Consider the following 26,308-nt stretch of genomic DNA (forward strand, 5'->3'; position numbering starts at 1 on the left):
CTAATGAAAGACCTGAGGCATGTCATTGGGATGTTTACTCCCATATAAAAAGATCTGGTAATAATATGGTTTTCTTAAACCCTCCTACTAATCTTTGCCTGCAGCCTTAGAACAGCACCAACAAAAAGACTCTCCCTTTTCCCTGTTTACCTCCTACCCACTTTGCTCTGAATTTCCTCTAAACTAGGAGACCACTTTCTGGAATCACAGCACACGTGATTGTTTTTTCCTTTCTCTGCTTTTCAGACTGTTAGCATTGCCATCCTGTTGGTGGACAATGCTGAGCTAAGCTGTCCTTCTGTAAAATGTCATTCACTGTAGCTGCCTGTCTGTTTACTCTATTCTTTTTCCATCACTCCCAAACCATCAAACACATGAACTTTTCTCTCACTGTGATTCACTGTGTTTTTTACCCTCCTACCTTTTGTTCCTTCTCTCTGCTTCAGTCATCCACTTCACAAGACTACTCCACAATGCTTATAACTGGAGAATTATACAAACCCACTTTCCATTGACTGAACAAGTTGTTCCAGATTATATTGCTGCATGATATTTCATGCATTGTGAGGGATAATTTGAGCTCACCAGGTACATTATCTTATTATCTCATTTAAATGTTAATTTGAATGCTAATTAGAACCGTTAATGCATGATTATAAATGATGATAAATAACTTCATGAAATGTCCTCTGGATATCCTGAGATGGCAGCATGGGTCCAGACTGTGACAGATTACAAAAGCAAACACACTCATGATTACTCTCAACACTGTCTATGTGCCCCTCATTTTGTTGAATCAGAATTTTCAGTTTAAACTGCAATTTAGTTTCTTAATCAGAGATATTTTAGTTTGTTATAACTATCACAAAGACATCACATATTTGGTTTTTGAATGATCTTAGCTTCATTGAGAATGATCACCAACTTGCAGTATTAGTGTGCATGGCTGGAATGAGAATTTGCCCCTCTGAGTCTGACATCATGATTTTCAGTCAAAAAGGAATGGAGTACCCACTCCGGGTTGGGATGACTCACTGCCTCAAGAGAAGTTCAGCTTTCTCTGGCTGTCGTTCATTAGCTAAGGAAAAGCTGAGCATGAGATGGAAAGAAAGTGGCACGGGATCTACAGTAAAGATGATGCTGTATTATAATGTTTTGGTGAAAAGACAGCTGAAGCTCTTAATTTACTGGTCAGTCTATGGCCGTGACAAGTAGTGACCATAGATCACTATTATGTTTAGTGACAAAAAGTACAAAATCACAGAAACAAGTGTCAGTAATTAGCTCCCTACAATGTGGGCTTTATAGAAAATTGGGTAACCTTCTTGGGGAAACCTGGTCTTGTTAGGAGAGACGGCATCCATCCCACTTTGGATGGAGCAGCTCTCATTTCTAGAAATCTGGCTAAATTTATTAAAGCCCCTAAAACTTGACTATCCAGAGTTGGGACCAGGAAGCTGAGTTGCAGTCTTAAACGCCTCTCTGCAGCTTCACTCCTCCTGTTATCTCCCAAAACACCATCCCCTTAGAGACTGTGTCAGCAAAAAACAAACAGACAAACAGACAAAAACAGGAACTATCAGAAACTAAAAACCAGCAAAAAATGACTTAAACATAAAAAAATCACAAAGAAAGAACAATACAGTATCCACATCTGAACCACAGAATAAAACAGTGAAATGTGGATTATTAAATATTAGGTCTCTCTCTTCCAAATCTCTTTTCGTACATGACTTAATAACTGATCAACAAATCGATTTACTTTGCCTTACAGAAACCTGGTTGCAGCCGGATGATTATGTTAGTTTAAATGAATCAGCACCCCCGAGTCATTCTAACTACCAGAAATCTCGAAGCACAGGCCGAGGGGGCGGTGTGGCAGCAATTTTTCACACCAGCCTGTCAATCAACCAAAGACCCAGACAGACTTTTAATTCATTTGAAAGCCTGATGCTTAGCCTTGTCCACCCCAGCTGTAAAACTCAGAAACCAGTCTTACTTGTTATCATCTATCGTCCACCTGGGCCTTACACAGAGTTTCTCTCTGATTTAGTGCTCAGCTCAGATAAAATAATTATTGTGGGTGATTTTAACATTCATGTAGATGCTAAAAATGACAGCCTCAACATGGCATTTAATCTGTTATTAGATTCAATTGGCTTCTCTCAAAATGTAAAAGAACCCACCCACCACTTTAATCACACTCTAGATCTTGTTTTAACATATGGCATAGAAACTGAACATTTAACAGTGTTTCCTGAAAACCCTCTCCTGTCTGATCATTTCCTGATAACATTTACATTTACAATAATTGATTGCACAGCAGTGGGGAGTAGACTTCATCACAGTAGATGTCTTTCTGAAAGCGCTGTAACTAAGTTTAAGAATATAATCCGTGCGACTCTGGATACTGTAGCTCCTGTGAAAACTAAGGTCTCAAACCAGAAGTACCTGACTCTGTGGTATAATTCTCAAACATGTAGCCTAAAGCAGATAACTCGTAAGCTGGAGAGGAAATGGCGTGTCACAAATTTAGAAGATTATCCTTTAGCCTGGAGAAATAGTTTGCTGCTTTATAAGAAAGCCCTCCGTAAAGCCAGAACATCTTACTATTCGTCACTGATTGAAGAAAATAAGAACAGCCCCAGGTTTCTCTTCAGCACTGTAGCCAGGCTGACAAAAAGTCAGAGCTCTGTTGAGCCAACCATCCCTTTAATGCTAACTAGTAATGACTTCATGAACTTCTTCACCAATAAAATTTCAACCATTAGAGAAAAAATTATTCATAATCATCTCGCAGATGTAATATTATCTACAGCTACTTTCAGTACCATTGATATTCATTCAGAGTCTTTTTCTCCAATTGATCTTTCTGAGTTGATTTCATTGATTATCTTTTACAAACGTGTCTTTTAGACCCCATTCCTACAAAACTGCTCAAAGAAGTCCTTCCATTAATTAATGCTTCAATATCAAATATGATCAACCTTTCTCTAATAATCGGCTATATAGTCTGAGGACCTTAGAAAGAAAAGCGTCTGGACTTCTTTAAGCAGCTTGAAGATGTTTCACCTCTCATCCGAGAAACTTCTTCAGTTCTAAGGTCAAATGATGGAGAGTCCCAGATTTAAGCCCTGTGGGAGTGTCCCCCAAGAGGGACATGGACCCCATATTGATCCTCTACCTAATCACACGAGCCAAGGTGTGAAAACGGCTGTTGGTCACAATCAGCCAAGGTTTTGGGTGAACCCACTCCTTAGACTAAGATGGCCTGTATGATCGAGAACCTTCACAGACAATCACCTACGTACCACAGGCCTTCAAGCTGGCTGTAGTTAAACCTTTACTTAAAAAGCCATCTCTAGACCCAGCTAATTATAGGCCAATCTCTAACCTTCCTTTCATATCAAACATCCTTGAAAGAGTAGTTATCAAACAGCTAACAGATCATCTGCAGAGGAATGGCTTATTTGAAGAGTTTCAGTCAGGTTTCAGAGCTCATCACAGCACAGAAACAGCTTTAGTGAAGGTTACAAATGATCTTCTTATGGCCTCTGACAGTGGACTCATCTCTGTGCTTGTCCTGCTAGACCTCAGTGCAGCGTTCGATACTGTCGACCATAATATCCTATTAGAGTGATTAGAACAGGGGTCGGCAACCCTGGGCACGCGTGCCACAGCTGGCACGCAAAGGGTTAACTGATGGCACGACCATAGCGGGACTGGCCATCAGACATACCGGGTATAGGCCGATGGTGATTTTTCGTTTTTATGGGCCGATGGGTTTTTTTTTTTTCTTGTGACGGTATAAACAATGAAAGGTGGTGGATTGGCCAGATGCTGGCCGATGTTTAAAAATAACTCAGTTGTTTGGTGGTGGCTGTGGCGGAGCTTCCACAGAGGCCAACAGGTGGATGAGGGAAAGGGGAGGCAGGAGGAGGAGCATTGCTGACACCTGACACTTCTCTGGCAGCCGCCGGTCCGAGTGTCAGGTGAACTGAACTTCAGGTAAGAAGTTATGACCTGCAGTCTATCTGGGTCAGATATAAACTAAGTTTAGGTGGAGTTTATTTTCGTTGTTCTGACTTTTTACAGTCAGTAACTCGTACTGCGTACTAGCTAGCATGACGGAGTTTCTATACAGCTGGGTGGGTGCTATGATGTTACTGATAGTGAACTTTATTTTATTGATAAGTTTAGTTGTAGAGTTGCCAACCTTCATGTAAAAAACGGAATCGTCCAGCATTCAGAGAAAATATTACGCGTTTCGTATTGAGCCGAAAAGGAACACAGCTAGATTGTAAAAAAAGACACAAAGCTGGAGTTATTCTGCATCTTTGCTGCACAGCTGCCTCTTCTCTCATTCTCTCCCCCTCCCTCTCCTGTTGCTACTTCAATCATGAAACTGATCAATGATAAGCTGATTGGCTTTTCTCTCTTGTTTGTTTATCGCCCACTTTGCGCCAGAAAGAGGAAACCAGCAGATGTCGCGCTAAACAACAGCAGCACGTTTAAGCTTGATCAGCTGTTGTTAGAATTGATTTAATATTAATTTCTAGTATCAGCTGATGTTTGCTGGAGCCGCAGCTGTAAAAGCTGCTGGTCATGATATGTGGTGAGAGGGAAACATGAAGATGAAACCAGGAGATGTCCTTACTGAATCATCAGAGCTGAACAGCTGATGGAGAAACAGGTTTACCTTTTAGGTGACATGAATGAGTTGAAGGGAAGTTATGATTTGTTTCTGAGAGACAAATAACACCAGGATCCTTTCCTAAGTAGCTGACAGCTGGTAACTGTGCAGGGGCGGGTCTAGCAAAGTTTTGTCAGGGGGGCAGGTAGGGCATTAACAGGGAGAGGGGGGCACAAAGAAATACTTTTCTTTCTTATTCTCATTTAAAATATCTAGCTTTTAAAAAATAATTATCTGAATCTTACAACCAAGTTTTTCTCTGATGTAAAATGTATTGAAATCATACATATACCAACAAGACAGTGAACATCACTGTTACAACAGCGTTTGTTTTCATTCAAAGGCTTTATGGCTTTTCCTATAATACCTGGTGGGCTGGTCTCTAGTCAAAATGCCCGGGCCGATTTTTTTGTCCCAGTCCAGCCCTGGGCACGACACGCACTGAATTAATCTGAGAAGGTGTATTAAAAAATAAATGGGCCAGCGGTGCACATCGCAAATTAGCTACCATAGTTGTGCCAGTTCTTAATGATGGTGTCTTAGCTAACAACCCCAACTACCAGATTCAACATGTAATTGGCTAAAAATAACATAGCCTACTGGTGAGAGGGATGTTGCTAGCTGGCAGTTTTTTCAAGCGATGTTGAAATTTCCATATTCCAACACTTCAAAAGCTTCAGGAGCTGTCCGCTCAGCGCAGCATCAGCACCGTGGAAATACACGGATACATCCGCAGACTCAAGACAGAATTCACAATGGGTTTTCAGGACTTTCAGGTGTATGGACCAATGTTTTCAAATCAAAAAGCTTTAATGAGCAGCAGGATTTGTCTCACATTAAGTGGCTGGACACAGAGGACATCGAAATGCAGCTGATTGAACTGAAAAGCTCGAGTCTGTGGGGGTCAAAGTTTGCAGAACTAGGAACGCAGCTGGAATCCACAGCTGTGCGTGTTCATGGAGCTGCATGTTCACCTGCTGGACATCACTACCTGACAAGTTTAATTGTCTTCAGAACATTGCAGAGGCCTTATTGACAGTATTTGGCTCTACATATCTGTGTGAGCAGATTTTCTCTCACATGAAGAGTGTCCTCAGGTAGCCGTCTGAATGCTGGACACTCGGAGACCTGTGTCTCTGAGTGGGAGACCAGAGATCACATTAACATGTGTATCTCTGTATTAACAAACATGCCATATTGGCCCAGTTTATTTTTCTTATCATTGTTGTGAGGAGACCATAAATAGCATTTGCATTTTCTGTTGTACAGTTCATTTGTTGTTCTTGTTATGGATAAAAAGTGTCTTTTTCTGTTTCAAAATAGCTGATAACTATTCGCCGATAGCTGCCAACATCTGCCAACAAATATAATGCTATAAAGTTGTTCTGTGTGTAACTGTTCATATAGAGCGTTATTAAATTTATTGCTAATGCAATCATATGGCACATTGACTTCTGAGGAAATTTTAGATGAACATGCTGTAGATATTACAGGTACTGCGCTGCAGTGGTTTGTATTGTATCTGTCTAACAGACTCCAATTTGTTCATGTAATGGAGAGTCTTCTTCACACATTAAGGTTAATTATGGAGTTCAACAGGGTTCAGTGCTAGGACCAATTCTGTTTACATTTGCGCAATATCTCTAAAATGAGAAATATCCTGTCTCAGAGTGATGCTGAAAGACTAGTTCATGCATTTATTACTTCAAGGCTGGACCAGTGTAATTTGTTGTTATCAGGATGTCCTAAAAACTCCCTGAAAAGACTTCAATTAACCCAAAATGCTGCAGCAAGAGTCCTGACAGGGACTAGAAAGAGAGAGCAGATTTCTCCCATACTGGCTTATCTTAATTTCTCCTACAATGGGTGACCATAAGGTCTGGGCTCACAGTTAGTAATAGAATGAGTAGCTCAGTCATTTGGGAAGGGCTCAGAGTAGAGCTGGTACTCTAATGCATCAAAAACAGCCAGTTTACATCATCCCAAGCAATCTCCACAGTGATTCTACTGTACAGCAATGCACAAGTAGAAATGGAAGCAAGACTACAATGCTGAATGTGTGAGTCAGAGCTGACACATGTCAACCAAAAATAAATCCTTGGAAAAAAGTTAATCTGACTTCACACCTGTTTTTTAAGCTTTATGAACATGGTTAACTTGAAAAAGCAGATGTTTAACTGAAGTTTCTGTTGTTCTATGAAAACAGGAAAAACTATTCACATAATATTGCAAGTCAACATCTAACTGTAGTGAAGCAGTCTGAGGGATTACTTTGTGTTCCAACAGTTTAGAGTGCAGAGCGCTGCAAAATGAGAACAGACATGTCAGACTGAGTAAACTGTTTTAACATTTAGACCAAACTAAACACTTGAAGTTTATGTGGTCTAACCAGCAGATGGGATAACATAACATATCAATATTTAATGTGCCCAAGTTAGAAAGGCCAACAGACCTTAATTTATTATTTAGTTGCTGTATAAAAAAAACTTTCCTTTATGTCATGTGTCAATGGAAAATTGTACTTAGTAGTCAGTATAATCTTTTAATGATATAAGTTTCCATATATGCTTAGAGGTGTAATCGATTGTGTAGTGATAGGATGTGTGATCTTTAGTAGGCTGCAAAGGCTTTGTGTGCATTCCAGAGTGTTCTGGCATTCACACCCACATCCTGGGAGCATGGGAAAAGGGCATACCTTGTCTTATTGTTTTATGGTAGGATAAACGTATCTATGTCTGTTTTAGGCTAAGTGCCTTTTGTTTAGATGAACTGCTGGACTTCCAGACCAGCAGGTTTAGGGAAGTCTTTACGGGGACACACACACACACACACACACACACACACACACACAATGAACCAATATAAATAAAGACCAGGGCAGTGGCAGGGCGCGAGTCTCGGAGCCCTCACTTCCGTGCGAGTGTTCTGTGACTGCCCTTGCTGCAAGTAAAAACTGTGTGTTTCTCCTCTCTGATTCGAAGCTGAAGAAGTGTCTTAGAATACATCTCTTGACATCATGCAACCTCTGGATCCACTCATAAGCTGCGTAAAATATAGTATATGTTAATAAATATCCATTTTCTGATCCAAAAATCCTATTGTTGTCATTGACATCACTAGAAATATCAGATTGCAAACTGACTAAAGTCTCACCATTCCACTGCAGGTCTGTTGGTGCTACAGGATATATGAATGTTTGAAGGAAAAACAGGGTTTTGTTTTTCATTCATGAAATGCATTAAGGTGCCCACACTTCTTTAATGAAATGATTTTGTTGTAAAATATGACCATTAAGATGTAAACAAAGTTTGAAATCTGAAATAAGTAATGTGGCTATATCAACACTGTCAGCAGTGTTTTTCTGATGAAACTGTTTTATTTCTGTCATTGTACAAATAAAATAGAAAACCACTGCTTTTGCCTGCAGAGGTTTTACAGTTGTGTTATTTGCATCATCCAGTCAGCAATGCACAATTATTTCCACAGGTTATTAGACCATGGCCCATGTTGTTTGTTTTATCATTTTTGTGCATCACAATGTAAAAAAGAAGATGCCCAGAAAACACAAAACATTTAGTGAACTTGATTTAATACATTTGTGTTTTTCCTCAGCTTTCAACTGTTGTTACTCACTTTACTAAGATTTACTCATTTATACAAGCGTTTTGGTAACTTGAATTTTCTTGTTTGTCTAATTACAATATTCCTGCGAGGTTGACAATAAAAAATAGCTCCAACGTATTTCCACCTTGATAAAACAGACTGCACCATCCTGGCTTAGAGTCCTTTCACATGGGAGACAAATGAATAAACCATTACATTATGAAAGCACTTATCACTTTGACTAGAGAAGTCAGCATTAATCATGTTGCTATATGTTTATTTAAGGAATGCTGAGTGAAAACATTTTCATTAATCAAGTGATGCCCATTTGTTTTTCAAAGCTAAAGTATATACGCATCCATACACTGGAGTTTCACAGTAACTATAGTGAACAAGACGAGTTAAAACTTATATATCCTTAGATTTACAAGCAGTCAATTTGGTTGGGTGGTTTACAGACATGTGCAAGTGTATGTACAAAGTTCATGCACATACATTCACAAGGATGTACTCGTGCATTATGTTGTTATATACATGGTTTCCTCGAGGGAAACTAAATGTAATGCTTCTTCTGTAATAGTCTTCTTTGTAACTCAAACTGCATTCACTAGTGCGCCCTACCTTCATTCCTTCTTTTTAAGAATGTACCAGATTGTTGACTTGTCCATTTATTCTGATTTTCAGACTGATAAAAAACTTTGGACCTCATATTGAGAGGTTGATTGAAAAGCTACTAAATCCAAGTCCAGCACTTGGAACCAGATCTTTTATCTACTATATTTGTCGTGGAATAAAGAGAGAACAGGCCTTTTTAAAGCTATTTATGAGTTGCTCATTTATGTTTGAGTATTTGAAAATGGGCAGTGAATCTGAACCAGATGGAATAGCTGTAATTCCCAAATTAATGCCTAAAAAACTAATGCAATACTTAAAGTGAATCTGAAAGTTTGGACTTCAATCACATCTTGATTGTTGGATTTATTTTTTATTATTGTCTGTGGTGGAGTACAGTGGCAGGACTAAATGTTAAAAAAGGGAGAAAAAAAGTAAAAATAATCCAAAAATGTATGGACCTAACTGTAATTTCTGCTACATCAGCTCACCATTAATGACACCATTCATTTGACTGACCAAGAGTAAATTGATTAACTACTGCACAGAGTCGGTCGCTTTTCACAATTGCACCACCATTGCACCACCTCTCTCTCGGTTTCAATCATGACTCTCACCAGTGGAAAGGCGTGGGAGATCTTGCCGTCTGGGGGAAGTTTAGCTCCAAAGCCATACGCAGGGAAGAGTTTGTCACTGTCATAGTCCTGGATAATTTCTCCCACAGCCTTCAGGGCCATGGCATATGCATTCATTTGGTATGGACTCATGTAGTGCAACGATGTCGGCTGGGACGGGTTACCTAGAAAGAGAGAAATCCCCACCAGCATGCAGCAAAATTAGCATGAGAATGTTCTTATCAGAGAATGAAGAAAAGCGATTACACATTTATTAGACTTGCAAAAAACACACATGCAGACATGATGAAGGAAACCACTATGTTGTATAACTACTGGAATCAGTTGGGGGTTTTTTTTTATTTGCTTTCCAAAAAAAAGACCAACTAAATTTTGAGAAACGTGGTTTTGTAGAATTGATATTATGGAGCCGTGGAAAGAAAACACATTTCAAGGAGCATCCTTATTCGTATCTGTGTAGTTTCTTTGCTGTCTGACATGTTGTCAGTTCTTTATGTCTGAATGCGGTCTTTTTAATTTGTGGGATCACAACCTAGCATGAAAGGTTTTAAGCAGTGTTGTCCTGTTTCAGCCACTAAACCCTCTTTGATAAACTCACTATCAGAGAACAGTTTATTGTTGTTGGAGATTTTGTAGGAAATCACAGCTTTCAGAATACTCAACTTAAAAGGTCCATTTTTATTTATTTTCTTAACTCAAAGCTATGTGCTTAGTTTGTGGTGAGTAGTTCGAATTCCCATTTAGCATGCAGAAAAATGCAAGAACCTGACTGATTCAGCGTGGGAACGGAAATCTCAACCTTTGCTAGCAAAACTGCCATTTAACCAAGCTTTAGACATCCAGCTTTGTGATTTCCCACAAAATACCTTTCTCTAGCCAAACTGTAACCAGATGGATCCAGAAAACTGCAACAAATCTGGAACTTTGACTTTTTCTCTTTTGATTTGAATGAGAGCTGTGATGTCCCTGACTCAGTTATTTATCTTATCATATGGGGCAACAAATGAGTTTGAGATTATGGAGGAGCTGGCAGATTTGTGCTCAATGATAACCTTCTCAGTATTTTTCTCCAGTATTTTAAAGTATTTTAATAAAAGTCTTATTGAATTCCTATAACCTCCTTTTTTGTGCACGTATAATGCAGAAACCTGGAACTAATTTAAGTTCATAAAAGTTTTAAGATGTCTTCTTTGCTCCAGGGTAGGTACTTTCAAGCACAAGGGGAATATTGAGTGATATAAGTATACAATGACTGGTCTAGGCAGAAGTGCAAAAAAACCCATATACATAAACAAGAGAAGTGGACCAATAGAAAAGTCAAAGTGTTATGCATATATGTAAGAGAGGAAACGCATCATATGAAGCAAAAAAATCATAATTTTCACTCACGTTATTCTCAACTTGCGACCTTTGCAAAACACAGTAAAGCTATGTAAAAAAAAAAAAAAAAAAAAAAAAAAAAGGAAAAAAGAAGGGAAACTGAAAAACCATTACAGGAAAATAAAGACCACTATGTACTATTTAAACTGTTAAGTTACTGCCACAAATGCATGTTAGCTTAATAGCAGATAGTTATAGCAAGAATATTTTACAACCACAAACAACTTTTCCTGGTTGTAAAATATTTGTTCCTGGTTCCCAGTAAGGTCCCTGGTTCTCTGTACATTATTAAGACTGACACAATGCTATCTGCAGTTCCCAGATTAAAATTCTCATGAAACTCAAATCTCTGTGGTTGGGGGAATTATAAATCTAGAGACAACCTTGCAGTGGGATTACACCAAAATCTATCCACAGATAACCAAAAGTATTGAAAAGTTGCCTAAAATTTTGTTGGCCCCTATTTGCTGCCAAAACAGCCCTGACCCATTGAAGCAAGGATTCCACTAGACTCCGAAAGTGTGCTGTGGTATCTGGAAGCAAGATGTTAGCAATATTCTTCCTACAAGTCCTACAAGTTGTGAGATGGGGCCACCGTCAGTCTGACTTGCTTATCCATCACATCCCACAGATGCTCAATTGGATTGAAATCTTGGGAATTTGTTGTGCTCCTCAAACCATTCCAGAGTCTGGCAGAATGGATTATCCTGGCCACAGCCATCGGGGAATACCATTTCCATGAAATTCAATTCAATTCAATTCAATTCAATTTTATTTATATAGCGCCAAATCACAACAACAGTCGCCTCAAGGCGCTTTATATTGTACAGTAGATCATACAATAATAGATACAGAGAAAAACCCAACAATCATATGACCCCCTATGAGCAAGCACATTGGCAACAGTGGGAAGGAAAAACTCCCTTTTAACAGGAAGAAACCTCCGGCAGAACCAGGCTCAGGGAGGGGCGGGGCCATCTGCAGTGACCGGTTGGGGTGAGAGAAGGAAAACAGGATAACGACATGCTGTGGAAAGGGTGTACATGCTCTGGAACAGTGCTTAGGTAGGTGGTATGTGTCAAAGTAACAGCCAAATTGATTGCAAACCCAAAGTTTTCCAGCAGAACATTGCTCTACATAACACTGCCTCACTGGCTTGACTTCCTCCTATAGTGCATCCTTATGCTAGGTGTTCCCTAACAGGGCTCTAGAGTGCGACCAATTTGGTCGCAAATGCGACCAAATTTTTCAGTGGTGCGACTAAAAAAATATTTTCGGGTAACAGAAAAAAAAAAAAAATCTCTGCACCTCTCCGTGTGGTCAACAACAGACACACATTATGCCCTATCGTGGACTAAACCAATCAGAGATAGTCAGGGGCGGGACCTCTCTGATTGGCCGTGGTCCAGTTGAAAGAGCAGGTGGAAGAGAGAGGCGAGTAGCTTGAATAAAGCGATATCACTTCATTAACGGATTCCACACAAAGACGTAAACACAGAGCGGACCCGACGCATCAGAATCAGCTTTGTCTTTCTCGGCTTTCTCACCCCACGGCCCGAACACGGACACGCTGTCAGAGCTTAGCGATTCTGATGCGTCGGGTCCGCTCTGTGTTTACGTCTTTTTGCGCTGATTCTGAGCTGTAGGTTTTGTCTCTCTCCAACCAAAATTCGCCGAGCCAGCAGCAAAACCTGCAGCAAAAGAAGCAGCAAACTTCGCTTTACATTTGATCAATGTCGTCATGAATTCGCTCTGAGTTTTGCTGTTTTGCTTCCACCACGATAAAAATCACACTTCATGCACAGCTCTCTCTCTCTCTCTCTCTCTCTCTCTCTCTCTCTCTATGTACTTCAAGAACAGTTTCCCGTGCTAAATCTCTGTTTTCTGGATTATTCATTCGCTTATTACCCACCAGTCTACCGTTGTTTACAGCGCTGTCTTTTTCTTTTTTCACTTAAATGACCTCGGACAAGAAAGCCTAATTTCTGCTGTTCAATACTGAAGAAATTTAAACTTCTTAAAATTGTGCAATATTGCAGAATATTTTTAAGGTTATCTGCTATAAAAAGCCAGACCAGGAAAATCTCCTTCATGTTTTTCTGTGTTTTATTCTCAGTTACTTTGACACAAAGGCATCTGCTGTGATGTTCACAATTCTGATGAAGTCTCACAAGTGTCAGTACAGATAAATGATCAGAATTATAATATTTCTGACTGTCTGAGGCTAAATTGAATCAAATCAGGACTTTGAGAACTGGAATCGAATGGATTATAGAAATCAGTGATGATACCCAGCCCTAGTGAGCAGCCTAGGCCTGACAGAAGTGGATGTAGCTGTGGGTAATAAGAAAAGATGAAAAGAACTATTGATAACTTTTGTGTTAAGTTAAGGCCTGATCCGTCTGAAATTCATAGCCAGCTCTGACACGGTGCCATCAATCTTTGAACGCTGAAAAAGCAGCAGTGTATCCAGAAAACACATTATATGCTGCAATAAATGCACTGCCCAAGTGTCCCCTCTCCCCACTGCCTTTCAGCAGCAGGCAGCAGCAAACAGGTCGTCAGAGGAGCCAAGATGATGATTAAGTTTAACATTTTCTACAATATTGACAAAGCACTTTAAGCACAAGTTTGTTAGTTAATAATTTAGAAATGGATATTGTCTGTATGGACTTCCCCCCCAAAGAAAGTGCACATGTAAAACTGCGGTGTTAAGCGATGCGGTTGAAAAATTTGAGTGCGCCTAACTTTTGTGCCGGTACGCCTAAATTTTTAAAGTTAGGCGTACCGGTGCGCCCATGTCAAAAAGTTAGTCTAGAGCCCTGCCTAAGAAAGTGATGTACAAGCAACCAGCCATCTACATGATGTAAAAAGCAAATATGATTCCTCAGACCTTACACTGCTCTGTCGTGTAGTTCTGATGCATACGTACTCACTGTTGGCACTTTCAGAAGTGGACAGCATGGGCACTGTGACTAGGGCAGGGTGCAGTCCCATATACAACAAACTGTGATGCAATGTGTATTCTGACATCTTTCTATCAGAATCAGTACAAACATTTTTAGCAATTTGAGCTACAGTATGTTGGATCGGACCACACGAACCAGCCTTAGCTCCACATCCATGAGCCTTGACCAGCCCATGACCCTTTTGATAGATACTGGCCACTCCAAACTGGGAACACCCCATAGTTTTGGAAATCTGACTTAGTTGTCGTGCCATCACAATTTGACCCTTCTTAAACTCGCTCAAATGTTTATGGTTGCCCATTTTTTCTGCTTCTAACACATCTACATTTAAGAGCAAAATGTTTACTTGCTCCCTAATATATCCCAATCACTAACAGGTGCCATGACTAAAAGATAATCGGTATTATTCACCTTACCTGTCAGTGGTCACAAAGTTATAAAATACCCCACCTTTTGCAGCTATAACAACTTTTTGTTAACAACGTTTTTCTTCCACACCAATCCTGCTCATCCATGACTTTATGGACCTTGCTTCGTGCACTGATGCGCAGCCACGTTGGAAGAGGAAGGGGCCATCCCCTGAAGCACTAAGCTTCTGTCTAAGCTTCTGAGATCTATTCTTGAAAAACAACCCCACACCATAATTATGTGGGGTGATTATATAATAGAATTATGTAAAGGGGAATATGTAATTATTGATTACACTTGGTACAATGCAGAGCAAGAGCAAGTATCGTTCTCCAGGCACCTGTCAAACCCAGCCAAGTACATCAGACTGCCAGATACAAAAGTGTGATTTGTAACTCCAGGGAACATATGCTGTGGCAGCAGCTTTGAAATGTGCTGAGCAGAGATAGGCAGTAATGTGTTAACGCGTTACTGTAATCTGATTACTTTTTTCAAGTAACGAGTACCGTTCAAGTAACGAGAACAAGTATTACTATTGCAAAAAAGTAATTAGATTACTGTTACTTTCCCATAAGCACGCTGCCTTACTGCATTACTAAACCATGATTTTGTTTGCGAGTGTCTCATGACAATGACGTACGAGCGTGCGACGTCCGTGGCAGCAACAGACGTGTGCAGATCAACAATGGATAATATGGAGTGCGGGAGAGAGTACGACCATGCAGCATTTAAAGCTTGGAAGTACTGACATTACTTTGAGTTTGATTCTGTAATAAGTGACAAAAACATTAGCGTCTGCTGTACAGCAGAAAATTAAACTTCAAATCTGAGCGAGCACCGAGCACGCTGCCACGGGAATGTGACATTAAAAAAAAAATAAAATCCTACAAACACAGAGGTAACTCCTGGCCCAATGATCCTTTTGTGGTTTGGCAACAGTGCTAAAACTGACAAATTGTGCTGTCAATCAGCACTATCAATCATGTCTTGTAAACACTAATTACAATACAACAATAAACAATTGTCTGCTCTGCCTGATGCAATCTGTGGTTGGTACGGGGGTGAAGCACTTTCTTTGAATTACTATGTATTTTCTTAAGCTTTTGCTTTAGATTTAGTTACGTTTAGTAAGTCCCATTAGCCTGATGAACTGATGAAGTATTTGAACAACAAGATTAGGTGTAATATTGCTAATCTCTCCTTATTTCTTTAACAGAGCTTCTTTCTTTGAGATTTTTTAACTTAAAGACTTTGCAATTAGGAGTTTGTTTTTTCCTGTCTGGCTGATAGGTGACTGTCATTGTGTTTCTTTGCAGGCACCTCTGTAGAATAACAGGGACTTGGTGTTCAGGCTTTTTAAAAATGCTCTTAAGTGGCTAATCAAAAAGCAACTCTCAATGTGAAGGTCATTTTTAATGGACAATCAGCTTGTGCGCTATATTCTTCAGCTGGTCCATTATGATATTTTTTGGACATATTCCAGTTTCCATACTTTACACAGAAGTACATATTGTGCATATGTGTGATGGTTGATGATAGCATGATAGACATTTGGGAACATAATAGCACGAATAGTGTCCCCATATAGACCACCACCAAGACAAATAATTGCTACACAATTATTTGTCAATGCCATTGAAATTGATTTTTTCCAAAGAAGGCAAAAAGAGTCTAACTAAAGTAAAAAAGCGACAGCAAAATATTTTGTGGGCAAAAAAATCTCACTGAACAGATGTGTGGACATTTCCTGCATGCATTAAGATGAAACACTGTCTTACCATTGGATGCTGTGAAGTCTATGGCTACAGTGAAGTTGAGTTGTGTCCTGGTGGGAGATTGAGCACATCGATATCAGTCACAGTGGTCAGGACTTCGTTTTGAGATAGAAGAACATCTACAGCTCTTCATGCCAGATGGAGAAATGTACATACTGGTCACCGGTGCCATTTAGAAATTGTAAGACATCTAAAGTCTTTGAAATCTACAAATTATTAATGTATGTAGTATTGTTTTTGCCCAGTGAATTCTTCAGCTTTCTGTAACTTACATTTCACAACAAAAATAATTTAAAAAAATGAGCTGTCCAGAATGATGAGAAAACAAATTCAGCAATATAAAACTCTAAAACAAAAGCAGTGAGGCAGCAGCAAACGTCTCACTGATGGTTTAAGAAACATCAGTGTTCAAATAAAGTGCACTACCTTGGAATTTCTTTCTTCCAGTCTATTTGCTTGACTGATGTAACACATTTATTGTATTAATATCACACAGTATTTATCAGTGAAACGCTAGTTACTTCACCTAATTAGCTTATGTAGTTAACAAACCAAAAGTTCAGAGTGTGACCCTGATGCAGCTGATGCAAGCATGCTCATATTGGTCAAAGTTAGAGCTGATGCAATATGACATCATCAGCTACACTTGTCTGCTCTGCCTGATGCAATCTGTGGTTGTCAGTAAACCAACTAGAAGTACAGGGGTGAAGCACTTTCTTTGAATTACTGTGTATTTTCTTAAGCTTTTGCTTTAGATTTAGTTACGACTGCTGTGTTTAAGTTGTGCTGAGAGCAGTTAGCATAGCTGACTTTCTTGTGTTATGCCCTCTGCTTTATTGCCATTTCAGTTTAATGAGTTATATTGCATTTTTCTGGCATGTTGGGGGTTAGTTATTTACATGTTATGGTTTTATAACCACAGCATTATTACAGATGCCCTTTTGTTCCAAAACATTTTCTACCCCTAGTTTTATAAAGTAAATGTATGAGAAATACACTACATTGCTGAAAGTATTCACTCATCTGGCTTCACACCCATATGAGTATAACTTGAGTAAAAGTCTCCTGGGAAGGCTTTCCATGAGGTTTATGGGAATTTTTGGCCATTTCTCCAGAAGCATATTTGTGAGGTCAGACAAGATGGCCTGAATCCACTTTGCTCTGATTCATCCCAAAGGCGCAGAGTTCTTCCAGGCCCAGTTCTTCATCCATGTCTTTATGGAGCTTGCTTTGTATACAGTCATGTTGGAACAAGACGAATGTTCATGTTATGCCATGACTGCCCAGCTTGTCGTGATACTCAATGTGTCTTTTTTGTTTAGAATAATTGATGTAAGTAAAAAGTCTAACATCAGTCAAGGTCATCTTCAGTGACAACTCAAGTTCTCATCAATCGGAGGCAGACATTTTCTAGTGAAATCTGCTATTTCGGTTATCATTTAACTGAACAACATTGCGTGCAGTGGCAAACTAAATGTCAGGTTCGACAAACAGAGCAGTGGGGATAAAAGAGAAGCTGTGAAGAGTCACTAAACTGTGACTCAAGAATCAAATGAGGGCTGATTTGTTTCACTGGAAAACCAGAATGTAAGCAAAGTGCGTAAACATTTTAGTCAAAGTTTATAACACATTGCACCCTTTGTACTACCTTCCTGTAATATCATTTGTGTATGTTCGACTCTACCCCAATGAAACATGACTGACTGAGTTCTTACCCTCCTCTGATGAAGTCGACAAATGTATACTCTGACTCCACTTTGAAAGACAGCAGGGTCACCTTGAAGATTGGGAGAAAGTGAAAGGGAAATGAGGAAAAATATCAAGAGAACCAAGAGAGGTTACAGACAGGCTACCAGCAAACATCATACATTTACTGGACTGATAAATCACTCCTGCTATGAGTCATCCCCATGAAACATGTGACAGCTGTTGACATGACACACTGACGAGTCTTACCGTCCCTGAGTTGATGTATTTCTTCTTTTTGCCTTTCTTTTTAGGATTCAACACCTTGACCATAAGAGAGGAAACATGAAACAAGCTTTTCAACAAACAAGTCAGAACACATTATATAGTCTTTCCTCACATTTCTAAGCTAACATGAACAGGTGGCGATTTAATACTGTCCTCAAATAAAGGCTGGAATTCATAATACAAGGAATATTACTTCATGAATAATATGTAACACTGAAGGAACTAGCTGTGTTGTTCCTAAAGCACTGCTGTGTTTTTAATACCATCAACAAAATCAACAAAAAATAGGTTTTGGAGAAAATCTTTGGCACCTTTGTCGTTTTGTGACCGAAGTGAAATGTACTTCTTGTTGCACTCTGTCTTTTTTTTTTTTTCATTTTTTTACCTCATAGACATTGAACTGGCTTTGGCCTCGGGATAGTTCTCTGTAGCTTGTGGTGAACTCTCCAATAAAGTCATGACTGGAAGGGAGAACGAGATAAAGATAACAAATAAAAAGAAAACAGTTATTGTTGTATCTGTAACATCACTTTCTATCCATTTTGACAAAAAAAGTATAGTCCTTTTGTTCAACAACATGGTGTCCAATCATTTTTTAAAGGATAGAACCGAAGTTTGCCCAATGATTTTCCTTCTTTTTAAGCTGTGAAATACAAATATAAATAGAAAGGGTCCACTTAAAGGGAACCCTGACTATTATGACAAGTTACTCTAAATATGTTACAAATTATCTCCACTACATAAAAACATACTTGAGAATAACTAAAAAAATTGTTATTCATTAAATCTTTGTTGTTTAAAACTATTTTGGAGCCATGGGAGCAGCCATGTTTTTTCGCACACAATGCATTCTGGGACGATGACGTGTATTGGTTGTCGGCAGTATAGGTGCTTTCGTTCAGCTAACCTGTTTTGTTTTTTTATAGTGTAGCAACGGTATTAATTAACTTGCCTATTAGTGACCTGGTTACGACTTGGGAGACCAGCACTATCCGGTCTTTGAGTCTGATGTTATTAGCCATGTCTGGGCCCAAACTCCGCTGCAAAACTCAAATGATCACTGCAGCATTACTGAGAGTTGAAAAACTGTCTAAATTTGTTCATCTGTAATAAAATGATCAGTGTGGCTGCTCTGCCAGGTGTAACAATTAAGTTTAACATCCAGGCATCCATGAAAACGGAATTTATGACATTTAACTGAGTTAGAAGTTAGCAGGGCGTTAGCTCGCTAGCTTCCATCTAAATATAATATTGTGGAGGTAAACACAGATGACACGAGAGCTCTCGATTAACACTCCTCGTTTATTACTCATCACCACACAACTGAACACTTTCCCCTCCAAAACACAGCAACAACACTTCCTGAGAACTGGGTGTGAGTGGAGCGCTCCAGTGGTCCACCACACATGCCCAGTAGGGTCATCCCCTAGTCCAGAACCCTTGCTTTAATCAAACGTCCAGAACAGCTGAACTGGGGAGGTGGAGAACTGGCTGACGGGAAACGAGCCTGAGGACCAAGCACGGGGGTGGGCTCTCGGGCAAGAATTCCCCGGGGACCCAGAGGGGCTGACCGAGGACAAGTTCAGCCGGGGAAACCCCGAGGTCTTCTTTAACTGCGCAGCGCAACCCCAGTACCTAGAACCTAGAGCTGACCAGCCTGACCGAGGCCCGGACGACTGGATGAGAGAGGGCGTGTACTGAGTCGAAAACGTGACGACGCCACGAAAGGGGAACTACAGGACGTGGACGGCCGGTGGAAACATTGCAAAGCAGGCTAGGCCCACCGTTCCACACGGGTCTGTCCTCCAGTACAAGGCCTATTTGCGCAGACCGAAGGGCAAGGACGTCCAGGTCAGCACGCTGGTCAGCGGCCATAGCGTCAAAGTCTATGCCAACATAAACGGGAGAAGCCACGCAGTTGGACTTACCAGCCACGTGCTGAATATCTGTTGTAAACTCGGAAATGGCTGCCAACTGGCGCTGCTGGCGCCCGCTCCACAGGTCAGAGACCTTGGACATTGCAAATGTCAAGGGTTTATGATCGACGATCAGGCCGTGTGCCGCCAAGCGCTGAAAAACCTGACGCAGATGGGATGTGTGCTGACTCTCAGAACAGCTGGCCACCAATATATTGTCAAGGTACACGAAGATGAAAGGCAGCCCGCGCAAGACAGAGTCCATCAACCGCTGAAAAGTCTGGGCGGCGCCTTTCAGGCCGAATGGCATGCGCAAAAAGTCAAACAGGCCGAAAGGGGTAATAACGGCAGTTTTGGGAACGTCTTCGGTGCGCACGGAAACCTGGTGATACCCCTGCACAAAGTCAATTTTAGAAAAAATCGAGGTGCCGGCGAGGTGGGCGGAAAAATCCTGGCTGTGGGGAATGGGGTAACGGTCGTTCTCCGTGACATTATTCAAGCGGCGAAAATCCCTACACGGCCACCACCGACCATCTGATTTGGGCACCATGTGTAGGAGAGGGGCCCAAGCACTATTCGAGCGCTGTACAATGCCGAGGCGCTCCATAGCGGCAAACTCTTCCCGAGCGACGGAGAGTTTTGCGAGGTCGAGACAGCACGCGCGTGCGAACACCGGGGGACCGACCGTCGGGATATAATGTTCAACCCCGTGCTTTGTTGCCGTGTTTGAGAAATTAGGAACAGTCAGTGAAGGGAACTCCAAGAGCAAACGCTGAAAAACATTCCCTGAAGTCACTAAATTAGCTCGATTCAGGGGCTATCATAATGGACCAGCTGAAGGGGAAAGTGTGGGTACCCAAGAGAATACGATCTGCTTCCTCAGCCAGGGAGCGATAATCCTTCATGCCCAGAAGCGGAGAGTTGGCGAGGCCGGCTCTCACGGCCGCCGCCAGCTGTCGGAGGAAGATGTGGGCGAAGAGGAATCCCCTGTTGTCTGGTCCGAGAAAGGATAGCATGTGCTCCATCAGTTCGAGAGCCGTACCGCCACCCAGAGGGAGAGGAGCTTCTCAGCTTGCTCTGCGTCGGAGAGGGCATAGCACCGAAGAAGCAGCTCCTTAAGAGCGGCGTATTTCCCTTGGTTGGGTGGGTGCCAGAGGAGAGTCAATGCACAACGGGTGGCTAGCGGGTCGAGAGAGGCCACCACATGGTGATATTTCGTGTCGTCAGCCGAGATGCCGCGAAGGGCGAACTGAGCCTCCACGTGCACGAACCACGACGGGAGATCGTGAAGCCAAAAATCCGGCAGCTCAAGCGCCACAGCAAACGCAGCTGCAGTAGGAGGCAGAGGGCTGGTGGCCGGTGCCACCATCGGACTGCAGCATGTTCGAGTCAGGGGTCACCAATGTGGAGGTAAACACAGACGACATGAGAGCTCTCGATTAACACTCCTCGTTTATTACTCATCACCACACAACTGAACACTTTTCCAAAACACAGCAACAACACTTCCTGAGAACTGGGTGTGAGTGGAGCCCTCCAGTGGTCCACCACAATATACCATGTTCTGACTGAGAGATTTATTAAACAAATTAAAACGTACAGCTCTGCTATCACTTCCAACATAAATGACGACAGGAAAGTAAACAACAGCGACGTTTGTAGGGTTTATGAAGTTGGGCTAGCTGGTATGTAATGATGTGCTACGTGATCGCTAGCGCGACAAGCTATGTTAGCATGACATAAACAGTAAAGCTGGAGGACGAACGCTAATGAACGGAGGACTTTTTTCCACTCGATAAAAGTTAATGTGAGGGTTCCCGATGGTTAGGGGCAAATGCAATCGCATGGCAGGATGCTGTAAACAGACCAAACGTCAGTCAGAAGAACCGAGATAATCCATCCACAATACGAGGTTAGTCATTAATATACTGCTGCTGCATGGGCTGGGCTGTAGTTACATTGTAAGGGTTTAAAAACTGTGCTTTAAAATGATTAGCGGTAATAAAAACCGTGAGAAGCCGACAGTGATCACTGACTGTTTTTAGGGGCTTGTTGAGATTAAATCAAACAAGATACAAAGCATTAAAACATGTTAAAAACACAACAGTCTTATTAAGTGCAGAATACTTTGGACCCGGAAGCAGGATTCATCACGTTATCACTTAAAGACCGGATACCGGTCATGGAGGCTAACAAGGGCTGCCCAAAGAACATCTGGATTAAGACATACGGCTTCAAAAAGTTTTGGTGCTTTACAACAAACGCTCTCAGTCACCGTTGCCATTGGCAAGCAGTAGCTTCATAGACACCAGTAGTTTTCCCTGACTCTCTCGTCCTCGTGTGACGGATTGTTTTCATCTTCATCTAAACTAAGTGCTGGTTGACTATTTTCATTCTCTCTCTCGGTTTGCTCTGGTTCAAACTGGAAAGGCTGAACAGAAACCTTTTCCAGTGCGCTGCTAACTGTGAACTGGATGCGGTGCAACCGTATGACTAAAGCTGGTGGGCCTAAACGAATGGTTGTCTGTCTCTGTGTGTTAGTCCTGCGACAGACTGGCGACCTGTCCAGGGTGTACCCTGCCTCTCGCCCCATGACAGCTGGGATAGGCTCCAGCGCCCCCTGCGACCCTGAAAAAGGATAAGCGGAAGCGAATGGATGGATGGATAGTGCTTAAAAGGAAAACATTTGGCGTATTTTAATACCACATATGTGTTATTGAAAGCACAGTACATATTTTAGCACAAACATGTCTTAATAGCCGGGGTTCCCTTTAACCAATGTGAAGGATTGCATGGATCTTCCTTTTGTTGTCTTATATTACAAACTTATACAAAATAGTTGCAATTAAGTTGAACTAATTTAAAGAGAAGTGCATCCTTTTCAGCTTCTATGATGTGGTATTTCTCACACATTAAACTATCCCAGATACCAAAAGGCGAGGGGCGGGGTACACCCTGGACAGGTCACAAATCTGACACAGGGCTAACACATAGAGAAAGACAGCCATTCACACCTATGGGCAATTTAGAATCACCAGTTAATCTCACCCCACTAACAATATGTCTTTGGACTGTGGGAGGAAGTGGAGAGAACTCCCACAAACACAGGCAGAACATGCAAATTCCACACAGAAAGACCTGGCCAGATGACGGAGTCAAACTCAGGACCTTCTTGCTGTGAGGCAACAGCCCTAACTACCGCACCACTGTGCTGCTCCGAATTAAATTAACTGTAGATATTTAATTTAACTAGGCTATATTTACCTTTTAAACCTTGCTGTCCTGTGCTTTACATCACAAAGATTCAAATTAGACAAACAAGTGTCCTCAGTTGTGAAAACGAGTTTTTACCAGCTACGCCAAATCTCCAAGGCAAGGCCCCATATTCCACATAAAGACCTTGGAAAGCTTATCCATCTTATCTTATCCTTAGCTTATCCTTATTCGGTTCACTCTGGCACAGCTGGCTGCTGGCAGAGCCGGCGGGCACGCCGGTGCAGCCCCCTCTGGCTTCTGCTCCGTGGCTACGGGGTGACCCCTCGTCTGGGGATCTCCTCAGCCCTTCCCAGGAGGGTGGCACGGATGCCCCTCCGGTGGTCCTCCTTGGGCTCTCGCACTCTGGGGCCTCTGGATGTCTGGAGCCTGGATCTCCTCCATGCCTGCTTCATGCCCTGGGGGACAGGGCTATGGCCCTCCACACCCTCTAGCAGACCGTTACACGGAGAAACCTTTTGTATACAAGCGCGCTGATCCACACAGGTTTGCACACGGGTGTTCACTGTTCGTAGACATAAACTACACCTTTCTTAGCTGCTACTTCAAAGCACATTGTGCGCTGTCTGTGCTGCACAACAACATTCAATATTTAGTATTTATTGCTGTTCACACTTAGCTAGATTAACGTGATGGTGTTGTGTTTAGTATGTTGCTTTGTTTTTTGTTTTTTTTTGCTTGTTTTCTCTTCTTTTTCTCTCAACAGGTGATCCAGGAGATTTTTTTTTCTTTGTCTTTGTAAGTGCCCTTTCTCACTGTCCCTTTTCCCTTCTGTTTTTCTTTTCCTTCCTCTCTTTCTTTCTCCCTTTCCTATCCCCCAGTCATGTCTGTCCCATCTGTAACAACTGAAAATAAAATAAATAATAACAACAAAGTTTGATCAAATGGACCAATACAGCAATGCCATGATGATCCATTTGGCAAAATAAATCCATTTGGTATCCTTGTTGGTCTTCAGACAACAATTCTGACGGCTAAAGAACCAAATGGGACAGACAAAAAAAAAAAAAAAAAAAAAAAAAAAAGGAAAGCTTATCCATGCCTTTATTACTTCGAGACTAGACTATTGCAATTCTCTGTACATGGGCCTCCAATTCTCTCTCCTCCAGCATTTGCAATTAGTTCAAAATGCCACAACACGCCTCTTAACTGGCACCAGAAGGCATGATCACATCACCCCTGTTCTAGCCAATCCACACTGGCTTCCTGTTAAATACCGTATCGTATTTAAAATCCTTTTGTATACTTTTAAAAATAGCGCCCAGTTACCTAACAGACCTTGTCGACGTGTATAGCCCCAAGAGAGCACTCAGATCCTCTAACCAGCTGCTCTTAGTGCACCAAAGGCCCCAACGGAAGATTAGAGGGGACCGAGATTTTGCAATTGCTGCACCCAAACTCTGGAATAATCTTCCTGTCAATGTCCGCATGTCAGATTCCATTCAATCATTTAAATCACGCTTAAAAACTCACCTGTTCCATCTACCTTTTGAAGCAAATTAGTTTGGACTTCCACCTGGTCTGCATTTGTGCTATGTAACTGTAACTATAATTGTATTTAACTGTTTTTAACTATTTTTGTTGCCTTTTGTTGTAATCTGCTTTGCTACCTTGTGTGAAGCACTTTGATGGACACTGTCCTTTTTAAATGTGCTCCAGAAATAAAATATTTTTATTTTTAAAAAACTATTTTGCTCCAGTAACCTCAATTACAGTATGGACTGAAGCGGAGATGGGAAGGACAGAAAATAAGAAAAACCTAAACTGGGAAAATCTAACAAACGACTCTGAAACCACAGAGTGAAACACGGGATGACACGCACAGATAACACAGATGGACCAGTAACAAGCAGAAGACAACATTGGGCTTAAATACAAGCTGGAGCAATCAGGGAATGGGAGACAGAAGGGGAATACAGCTGGGAGAAATCAGAGCTGACGAGGCAAGGGGAAGCAAAACCAGGCACACTACGCACAGGACAGGGACTATCAAAGTAAAACAGGAAGTCCAACAGGCACAAGACATCAGACATGGCAAAAGGGAGGGAACACAGAGACACAGAACAGAAGGAGCTCAAAATACAAAACAGGAACCAACCCCTAAGAACAAGAAAATCTTAACAAGAATTAACCTGAAACATAAGATAAGAATCAAAACCATTGAGACCACAGACTATGACAAGACACTAGATATATACACTCATCTTTTTGCAAATTAGAAAGGCTTAGGGAAAGCAACATGAAAAGTTAAAGTTGGAAGACGGTAAAAACTGTTTAAAATGCTTTTTCAACTTAGCATTAATCATGAGACGTCATCCCTCCTGCTCGGTTAGGTACTTCAGAAATAATTTAAATATGTAAAAGACAAAGAAAAGTTAACATCTTCATGAAACTGTGCTAATTTAGAAGGTGGCTAAAATGCATCCTAATCCTAAGTAGTTTGTTGGCCACTTATGGATGTAAAAAGGTTAAAGAAAATTGTACAGTTCACCTGGAGTTTCTTTACATTTTGCTAGGAAAATGGGAAAAAATGGGAAAACCAAGGTTTTCTAAACCTACAGTAACCAAGTAGTTGTAAAACCTAGCAGAAATAATGCTGGGAATTCTTGTGTTTTGGGCATTTAGATAACTATTACAAATATTGTAGCTTTTGTTGAACTATATGAATGAGAGGCCATTGGCCTGTGGTTTTTGATTTCTCAAATGTAATTATTTTATTGGTCTGGCCTGCACTTGCTGGATATTAATCATCCTGAACTCTGCAAGACAAAGACTAATGAGGTCTCATTTGATTGTAATATTCCAAAAAACAGGGAAAAACAGGCATGTCAGCTTTTCTCTGTGCAGAGGAAAGCTGAAATGCCCTCCACCTTATGCCCAGGTTTTAATTAAAACTTAACACTGACAGAAAGAATATAAAAGGTAGTTACACTGTTATAACGTTCTTATGATACAGTTAACAAACACTTAATTATTGATAACCACTAGGTTATTTGTTTTATTTGTTTTATGAAATTGGAAGGGGGGCTCACTTAGACTGCATATATGTAGTGGCTCTAACTTTTGTGCT

At 41.1% G+C, this 26,308-nt stretch overlaps 1 protein-coding gene across 1 annotated transcript in view; it reads right to left on the minus strand.

The window, feature by feature from the left end:
* Nucleotides 1-26,308, minus strand: part of LOC134628163 (copine-9-like) — a 197,493-nt gene that overhangs the window by 31,577 nt on the left and 139,608 nt on the right. The window contains exons 12-16 of the mRNA XM_063474871.1: nucleotides 18,435-18,510; nucleotides 18,032-18,085; nucleotides 17,791-17,852; nucleotides 16,079-16,125; nucleotides 9,526-9,707 (exon numbers count right to left, since the gene is read on the minus strand). Of these exons, the coding sequence (XP_063330941.1) occupies nucleotides 9,526-9,707; nucleotides 16,079-16,125; nucleotides 17,791-17,852; nucleotides 18,032-18,085; nucleotides 18,435-18,510 (421 nt within the window). The remainder of the gene's footprint in view (nucleotides 1-9,525; nucleotides 9,708-16,078; nucleotides 16,126-17,790; nucleotides 17,853-18,031; nucleotides 18,086-18,434; nucleotides 18,511-26,308) is intronic.

The sequence above is a fragment of the Pelmatolapia mariae genome, linkage group LG5, assembly GCF_036321145.2.
Source record: "Pelmatolapia mariae isolate MD_Pm_ZW linkage group LG5, Pm_UMD_F_2, whole genome shotgun sequence".
Classification (NCBI taxonomy): Eukaryota; Metazoa; Chordata; class Actinopteri; order Cichliformes; family Cichlidae; genus Pelmatolapia; species Pelmatolapia mariae.